The sequence below is a fragment of the Channa argus genome, chromosome 20 (genome assembly GCF_033026475.1).
Source record: "Channa argus isolate prfri chromosome 20, Channa argus male v1.0, whole genome shotgun sequence".
NCBI lineage: Eukaryota > Metazoa > Chordata > Actinopteri > Anabantiformes > Channidae > Channa > Channa argus.
The window spans coordinates 4,843,891-4,853,410 of record NC_090216.1 but is presented as its reverse complement, the minus strand read 5'-3'; the positions used below and the strand labels follow the sequence as shown (position 1 = coordinate 4,853,410).

Here is a 9,520-nt window from a genome sequence, read left to right as displayed (position 1 = left end):
TTTTTATTTTTGTTTTTGTTTTCTTCTCAAAACCTTGAGGATTTTTTTTTTTTAATCCCGAGGCTCAGACTGTTATTCACAGCCTGCGTAATGGATCAAAACGTGTTTAATACCGCTTTGAGTTTTCACTCGTTTCCCTCAACAAACCTTCGATACTGATTTTATCATTTTAATAGAGACAAGAAAACTAAACTTGCAGCGAATATGTCACCTGATCACGGAGATGTTCCCGTCACAGGGTTTTTCCTGTAAACCTCCACAGAGCAGAGCCACAGACAGGGACGTGTTTCACCTTTTAAAAACGAACAGATCCAAACAGTTTCAAATGTCTCCAACATTCCGTGTGGATGCTGGGGTGAACACTTCTCTCGCTTTGGCTGCAGCGAACGGAGTCGAATCCACGGAGAAACATCGAGATGAGTAATTATGATAGAGACCACCTGATCGAAATGGAGGCCAAAGTGTAAAAGTGGACAATCTGAAAGAGAAGATTGAACTATTATGAGTCAAGTCACACTACGAGAAAGACTTGTGACTTCATGAAGCTCTTTATGTATTTTTCTTTGGCTCCAAAGTCATTTTTTTCCTAACCTTCCTACAGGAACGTGCAGAGATAGTTTGAGTCGGGCGCTTGCATCATTTCACACTGAATAGCGCTTTAAGATTACTGCAGCCTTTGGATTCTGTTTTGCAACAACCAACCTTTGAAGAGAGGCCAGAGGTCATCCGTCATCCTGAGGTTCTTATTGCTTGGATTGAAGAGTGCTGCAATGGGAGCTGATGTACAGGCAGAGACACGGGATGTCAAAGCTGCAGCACTGGGGTCGAGTGCAGATTGCTGCCTGGAGACTCTCTCGTGTTTACAGATGCAGATTTAGCTCTTCAGTCTGTTGACCCTGGCATGAAAGCTCACTCTGTATGAGCAAATATCGTGAACGTTTTCACGGATGATATCAGCGATGGGAAAGAGAGAAACTTCCATGTGTTCATGCATGGAAAGGAGTGAAATAAGGGAGATGGTGATTCATTAACTATTTTTAGACAAATGTCTAATAATTTAGTGGTCAACTGTATGAAAGAAGATCAGGGCTACTTTAAAAAAAGTCTGACTTGTTCTCAGAATGGAGACTTTAAACTCTTCCCAGAATTTGACGTTTTTCTCAACACATTCTGACTTGAAACAGAGTTCTTTTTGCGCTCATAATTTTAAATTTAGCAGAATTATTTCTTGGTTTTTCAGAATTGCGAACTTTTACCCCCCCCTCAACAAATTCTGACCTCGGAAATCTTTCAGAATTGTGTGTCAGAAATCTGACTTTCCCTGAATATATTTTTACTTGTGTAACTTCCAATTTTAAACTGAATTCTTATTTTAAGATCAGAAGAATGTCAAAACTCAAACACAGCTTTTATAGTGGCCCTAATATTCATCTGTACAACTTTTAGATAACTAAACTAAAAAGTCCTTTAGGATATCCTCAAATATGTTACTATAATTTTATAAAAAAAATTTTCTTGAAAAATGGTAACAAAAAAGAAAAACATCTTTTTCTCCCCTTCTGAAACCGATTTTCAAGGTTAGTTACAAAAAGGTATAAAACATTCCAAGTTTTTTTTAAATAACTAAAACAAATAAATAGACCTACTACACTAGCATGAATAATATTTTCCAAAGATGGATGTACTTTCTCAGAGACATCATTATTGTAGAATATAATCACAAATGCTGAATACTAAATATTATTCTAATGTTAAACCATAAGCATCAGAAGTAGAAATTTGAAGAGCCAAAGTAGCAGGACAGCGTCAGACACCACTGCGCTTTTTAAAACAAGCGGATGTTATAAAGTGTGACAGGCCATCACACTGAGCCCTGGAGGTTGGTGACGATATTCAAGCTCCACAGGTTGAGTGTGTGTTCCCCCCCGCCCGCCCCTTTTGTCTCGACTGTAACAGCTGGCTCGATCACGCCCCTTTCTCCCTCTGATATGAAACTCTGTATCCGGTGAGACACTTTACGAGGATGTCGAGCCGTTTCAGGTCTCCGGCCTTGGCTTAATCCCACAAGCCCCTTTTATGGAGGAAGGATGGCAGCAAAGGGGGAGGGCTGGGCGGGTGGGTATGCGCTTGTTTCTCTGAGTGCGCTGATGGAAATGTAACCAAATACCAAAACTAGGGGTAAATGGCGGAAGGGGAGCACATGTTGACTGACAGGTGCAGAGGTGGCCTGCTAAATAGAGCTTATAGGAGGAATAGTGATCAGTGCTTAAAGCTAACACATCAGCTAAGGCTATAATTGAAGCTTAAATCCATATATTTTGTGTACGATGAGGCAGCACCACCATCTAACAAGGTGTGGTAGTGGGTTTCATTAAGAATGAGGCTTCTGCTTCAGGTACAATACCAGTCATGCAAACTTAAAACAAAGCAAAGAGTGAATGAATAAATTACATAAACTGCAGAATTACAGTCATGACGTGTTTATTGTTAGAGAAGATGTGCCCTTGTGTTTCGGTGCAGACAAACCGTTTTGGATTAAAGCACAATCTAAATGAATGAAGACCCATCGGTGCCTCTGCTGTGTCGCAAAATACAGTGAGGCCTGATGCCTGTCAAGTAAGAGATAAAACTAAAGTCGCCAGATATCACGTGCTCCGTTGTAGCTGCTGCAGGATACATTTTGTCTTATGTTCACACAGACTAAAATGCAAATATAAAGCTTTTTTACATGATGTCCCACCATCTATTCTGCATTTGTACAATGCATTGGGTAATGTGTACAATGTCTTAACATCGATCATGTACAACATGGAGAGGAACTGCTGCACCCCCACATAAATAAATACAGACAATATACAGTACACACAGACTGAAATATTAACCGATGTAATAACAAAGTGTGTTTTCTGTAAATCAGCTATTTTGATCCAAATCATTTCCAGCTCCATTCCTGATCTGCAGTGAGCAACCACTGGCTTAAATTAAACACACAGAGAAAACTGTGTCCATTGGAGTTTAAAGAGACACTTTAGACGTGTCTGAGTTAAAATAAGGGTCTTTGAGGTTTTAGAGATGTTGGGGCTTGGATGAAGCTCCTCAGCTCGGCAGTGTGAGGGGCGAAGAAGCAGGAAGCTGAGATGCGTCCTCCTGATCACTGTGACGCTTCTTGCAGGTGAGCGCCAGCAGGAGCAGCATGGGCAGGTGCCACAGGCTGCAGAAGAACAGCTTGCGGGCGCTGCTGCGCTCGGCTTTGTGGTAGAAGCGGAAGGCCAGGTAGGTGATGTACAGGTTGATGGGTAAAGAGATGATAGGGAAGGTCCAGGTGGTCACATCAAGCATGGGCGCCAAGGTCGACAGGCCGATCAGACCCAGGCTGTGGCGCAGGGCCACCCGCTTGCACATGCCAGGGTGGGTGACTGACATCATGCGGTAGCCACCGCGGGAGTAGTCTTCCCTCAAGTTCCAGCTCAGAGCGTTGAAGTGGGGAAACTGCCAGCTGTACAGGAAACCACCCAGCAACAAAGCACCTGGGGGGTGAGACGGTGAGAGAGATAAAAGAAAGAGAAGGCAGGGGATTAATGATGCAGACTGCAGAGGCCCTGTAATGTGCTGCTTGTTTATTTCACACTCGGGTTGCAGAATATCAGGCCAAGCACTGAAACACAAGTGTTACATTATTAGTTTCTACGCACAAGTACAAAGTTATATCAGCAAAAAGTTTACTTCTTCTATTCTAAAATGTAAGGTATTCAGAAACATGTTTAGGCCTTTTCAAAAGCTGCTTTTCACAAGCATATTTCCCCCAGACATAAAAGTCAGCATTCAGCTATTTTAAAACAAGAAACCACCATTAACAGCATAGGCATTTTATCACATCTGTAAGGAAACCAGACTTCTCTTACCCAGACTTTATTTTACAGGAAACGAGTGAACAGTCCACGATATTAACTTACAGGAGACTAACGACCTACAACAGAAAATGTGTTTCCTCCAAGATAAACTTCAGTTATTGTCTCAGTCCTAACTAGCACAAAATGTTGCAGATTCCCTTTACTGGTCTTCAGAAGCCCCATTGTTTTTGGCAATTATTAAGCTATTAGATTGTCTAGATGATTAAAACTAGAACAACAAGTTTACAAAGGGAAGGTTAAGGAAGTCCTTAACCCGTGTAATAGAAAACCTCACCAAACAGAGCAACGCTGAAAGGATTTGCTTTCACACACCTGTGTAACAGCACACACTGCTACAACCGTACTCAGCTTTGAGTATTTACAATTTACATCAGGTTTAAACATTTGAAAACACGCAGTTCACTTGAAGCACAAGTTCATCTCAAAGGCCGAGCAGCAGAGTAGCCCGTGCTGTGTTTTTTTACGTTTTCATGATTGGGATTAGTTGCCATGGAATCAGAGAGCCTCTTAAAATAAACACAAATGAATGAACAGACTAGAACCACTTTCATTTTTGAGATTAAACAATTCTTTCAAATTTATGCTGAAAGAGCCCTTTAAATATTTGAACAACCCACAAACAATCTGAACTAAATACATCCATCAAACAAGCTAAATGGGCCTCTTCGTTGTGTCTCTTTACTAATTTAACATTTTGAAGACTCTAACATCCAGTGTTTGGCTTCTTTGCCTGATGACTGAAAATGGCACTCGGAACGGAATTATTTCATCCCAAGCAATTGAACATTTTGGTATAGCATCTATACACGTACATACCTGGCTCCAGACAACCTGTAGCAGCCGTCCAGCCCATAACAGGAGGTATTGCACCCACCACTGCCCCCACCCAGGTGTTGGTGATGCTGAGTCTTTTAAGCGGTGTGTAGCAACAGGTGTAGAGGAAGATGTTGAGGGCGCCAAGGAAGCCTGTCAAAGGGTTTACAGCCAATGTGAGCAGAGCGACTCCAGGAACTCCACAAGCCAGAGCAAAGGACACTGCATGAAGGGGACTGATAACAAAAGAGAAACAGAGGGAGCAAACATGAGTATCAGCTAACAGAGTATAAAGAAGCAAGTATTAAGTTACAACACACAATTCGGGCACAGACAAAAGCCCATCGCTGCTACAGGAACTGTGGGATGGTACAAGTATGTGGTTTTGTAGATACCAGAAAGGACGACAACTCCACGTGTTTAACACACACACACTCACACACACGCGCAGACCCATGGGGGCCACACACTGACAGACGACGGCCATGCATGGCTGAGTCTCAAGACAGGAGACTTAGAGGAAGCTCATCTGATAAGAGTTTGTCAGGGATGAAAGTAGTTCTGCAAGATGAAGAGCATGTGCACACACCAGACATCAAAACTAGCTTTAAAAAAACAAAACAAAAAAACCCCACTGTGGTTCAGGCTTTTAGTCGCATGAAGACTTCCTGCTCCTCCTCCTCCTTCCCTCATCTTTTATTGAAAGCAGTGATGCCAAAGTCTGGTTCAAATTCACCAGTAAATGCTCCATAAATTAAAGAGAGGGTAGATTAAAATCTTGACCAAACGCAGGGCTTTTCTTCAAAAAGCAAACAGGGCTTTTATTTTGGTGGTGTGGCTGAGCAGGGAGATTGGTACATTAATGTGATTAGTGGTGTTATGTCTGTTTTATGTGGGCTGAAGTGGGGCCATGCAGCCTGGATATGGGCTGTTGACATTCTGGCTGTGGGCTAACTCAGTGGGGGTCAGGGGAGGGAGTACGTCACATAGCCTGAGGTGGGTGTACTGTCCTCTGCTTACAGTCTTACATAGCCACAGTCAGAATGTCAGGTGGGTAAAGTAAATCCAAAAAGGCCAAGATGTGTGGTTATGCCACAATTAGGGACATGGATCCAAATGTTAAACATGAGCGATTTACCCATTAAGTTAAAGAAACAGAATGATTCTACTGAAATCTAAGGAACTTGTTGAAGTGGTCAGAGATGGCAAAGTAAACTGTGGAAAGCAACGATTCTGAACTTTCAAGATGTATGACTCTGGCTAGAAACTTTGGTTTCAGAGACTGATGCAAAAGTCCTAACAGGCTATAAATTGTAGAGGCCTGTGAGGACCAGACAGCTCACACAGAACCAATTCCACAAACATACACAGTTGTTAGCACTGACAACCAGAGAGAAGCACACAATAGATAAACTGAGCGAATGCAGAGGATGACAAAAGACATCAATCAATTATGTGTTTGCTTTGCCACTTTTTCCTGCAATTTGTGTGAAAAATGGAAAGACGTTGAGTACAAATGCTAAAGTTGGAGAAAGTTTAGGCGAGTTAAGGCAAGTTTCTGCACTAAAGATCAAATTATCTAGATTAAAAGAAGAAGAACAGGAAAAACATTCACAGCGCATCACCCAGTTCCCCAATCGCTGTGTGCTCATTTTCCAGACATTAAAAACAATATTATTTCTCCTGCTACGTGATTTTGAAAGTTACTGTTCCAGACATAAAAACAAGAAAATGAACTCAAGCATTCGAGTATTTATAGACAGTCAAAACAATGCTTTGATAAAGTTATTTTTACTAAGCAAACCAATTATATTTGAATGAGGGCTCCATAAAGATTAAAATAATATGATGAATTACACTTAGCAGTCAGTTTATTTGGGACACCTAGCTAAATCTAAAGCAGCCAAATCCAACAGTGCTTCTTTATGAATAATTAATTATGTTGAAATTCTATTAGAGACAGATTCAACTCTAAAAGCACTACTGAATGAGTTGAAGTATATGAGACCTTCCACGTTATTTATTTCAATAATGGAAAACAAAAATCAATGTTTCTCTGCAAAATATATTGATGAACAGCAGATCAAATGTCCTTTAACATTATCATACATTATCAGAGAACAGAACCTCTCTTAAATAGTCAAACACTGAAATGATGTTTTGCTGCCGGACAGTTGCATTAGAGTATTTCTGTGCCTATAAACAGTATGAAGATTCTACGATATTTATTTTTTTACATTAAATCATGTTGGATTTAATTAAACTTTTTTTTTCTTTTAACGAAAAACAACAAAAAAAAAGCCATACATGTCAAAGTGAAAACAGGTCTCTACAAGGTAAACTACACTGGCATATTAAAAAAAAACAAAAAACAGTAAATAAGCTATTGCATAAATGTTCTTGAATCTTGCTTCGATTATCTTAGTTGACTGAAGTCCCCATTTGCCTTCAGGGTGTAGATTTTGTTCACAACACTGATTTACCAGTAGCTTGAACTTCCAGATATGGTTGTTGTTCTACCACAATCACTTGAAACACATTTACTGCACTCAGGTGATCTTAATTTAACCCTGTGCCTAGTAATTAGTTTAGAGCCGCTTTTAAGCAGTTGAATATGTCTGCAATCACTCATGTTCTGTTTTAATTAAGTTAGATTGCTTTATAGAGATCTGTTTTCACGTTGACATGAAAGAATCTTTCTGTAAAGATTAAAATAAATGAGTGATGATTCATTGTTGAGAAGAAATAAATAGGTAAAAACTTTGAGGGCAGGTGATTACTTTGTAGTGAACTAGATGTATGTAAATATTTTTGTACAGATTTTGGTTGCTGACATCATATTGTGCAGATACCAACAAAACAGATGGAACATTTGGCTGACAAGACATATTGTTGTGAAGTCACCGCAGAGAAATGTGTAAAAAGAGGTCTTCTGATGGCTTGTTTGACAGGACGGTCCAGTCACCCATCTGCTCGCCGTCTCTATGCAACATAGTGTGTGTGAGAGAAAGAAGGAGAAACGGAGTGCGAAATCTTCTGTTTTTCTGTTTCACACTCATATGGAGACACACACACACACACACACACACACACACACACACACTTTCATAAGGGACACTCTAAAAGCCAGGGACAAGAGGTTGTGTTTGGACAGCAAGAGAATGTCTTCAGTCACCTGCTCAACAGCATGAGAGAGTTTAAACAGTGTGTCAATGGAGAATTCCTGAAATTGGGATGAGTTAGTTGTGGGTCAGGGCCCAGTTATGACAGCAACAGGCTGTTCAGTCAAAAATATATGTGCTTTGATATATTAGTAAGCAACAGAAGTGGTGAGTTTTCTCTTGCTGGCTGCATGTAGTTTAATTTCCGTATGACAACGACTTGTTTGCTTTTGTTTTTCTTGAATAAATTTATTTTTTTTACTGTGACAGTGAAATGCAAAGGACGTCATTTCCTGGCAACAACAGCAGGACAAGTGGTTGCTTTGTGGTTTTTATTTGATTCATGCATCACTGAGTATCTGTGGATGTGCACGCTGCTGAAGGGTGGCGGTCACACAGATAAGCGCATCCAGTCACAGAGTCAGATTTGTAGGAGCGTGGCGATAGACACCGTTCACTGAGCTCCAATACTGAGGTTATCTTACATCTAACAAGCGGAGGCAACAAAGTGGGGGTGGTATGGTATACTACACCCTAACCTCATCCATTCTCCCTCCAGTACAGGTCATGAGCTTTCATTACAGCTGACAGATATAAAGCATTGTAACTGCTGGTCTCTAGGGTTCTAAAACTAAATGTGGAATAGAAAGATAGAAATGTTATAGCCAGTATATGGCTAATAAGGTAAAAATATTAAAAAAGTGCAGATGGGGTTGTGATGCCAAATCTTTCACGTGGAGAAATGTGTGGGGAAAAAAGTATTAAAAAAAAAACAACAATGACAGAAAGCTGTACCTGATCTGTCCCCTGACAAGTGGGCGGTTCTTGGTACGGTTCATGTTGGAGTCAAAGGGCACCTCAATGTACTGTGGAGACGAAGATAAAACGGGTTAATGCCGGACACACACACACATTACAAGGACATATAAAGTTCCAAAAAGCTTTTCCTTTTTTTATTTCATTCAGACATTAAAAAACAATACCGTCTCCGTTAATGCACACACATGCAGCACATGACATTTCCACATGCTGCAAGCGGCAGAAAAGCTCATTCAGTTGGATTTTTAAACCAGTATTTAGACATCACTTTGTATGCAACGCCGGTTTGTTTTTCCCGTGTGATACATCTCTGACACTGCAGCAAACAGGAAACAAATGTGGTTAAATGAATAAACATTTTGTGCCGTCAGCCAAGTTGAAATGCAAAGTTGGGGCTGAGAAACAGCAGACAAGGTGATTTAGATTACAACAGTACCAATAGTTCTAAAGGTCCAAAGAGATGAAAATGAAAAAAAGCAGCCAATATAACAGGTCCTATTCTCTGTCATCATCTCTAACCTTGTCCTGTTCACAGCAAGTCAGCTTGGAAATGGTGCAACAATAACAGCGGCACCAAAATGTAGAGTGCATGCACGGTGGGGCAAAGACGGAGGACTTTCACCGCGATGCCTCTAAGCAATGTATGACAAGAAACAATATATTGAGACCTGCTTGAGGCGTGATCACTGTACGTGTAGAGTAAACGGACTGGAGGTAGGAGGTGGAGGCAGTGAACTGCAGGGTGGGAGATGTTGGTGGGGGTGTTCTCGGATACAACTATGTGGAAAAACTACTTATACTCCTGTTTTATGATCT

The 9,520-nt window shown here is 40.8% G+C and overlaps 1 protein-coding gene across 1 annotated transcript in view; it reads right to left on the bottom strand.

Moving 5' to 3' along the window:
• Positions 1-2,502: 2,502 nt before the first annotated feature.
• The window catches only part of cox10 (cytochrome c oxidase assembly factor heme A:farnesyltransferase COX10), a 29,755-nt gene continuing 22,737 nt past the window's right edge, over positions 2,503-9,520 (bottom strand). Inside the window, exons 5-7 of the mRNA XM_067488605.1 lie at positions 8,681-8,751; positions 4,728-4,960; positions 2,503-3,527 (exon numbers count right to left, since the gene is read on the bottom strand). Coding sequence (XP_067344706.1) covers positions 3,097-3,527; positions 4,728-4,960; positions 8,681-8,751 — 735 coding nt within the window. The 3' untranslated portion in view covers positions 2,503-3,096. The remainder of the gene's footprint in view (positions 3,528-4,727; positions 4,961-8,680; positions 8,752-9,520) is intronic.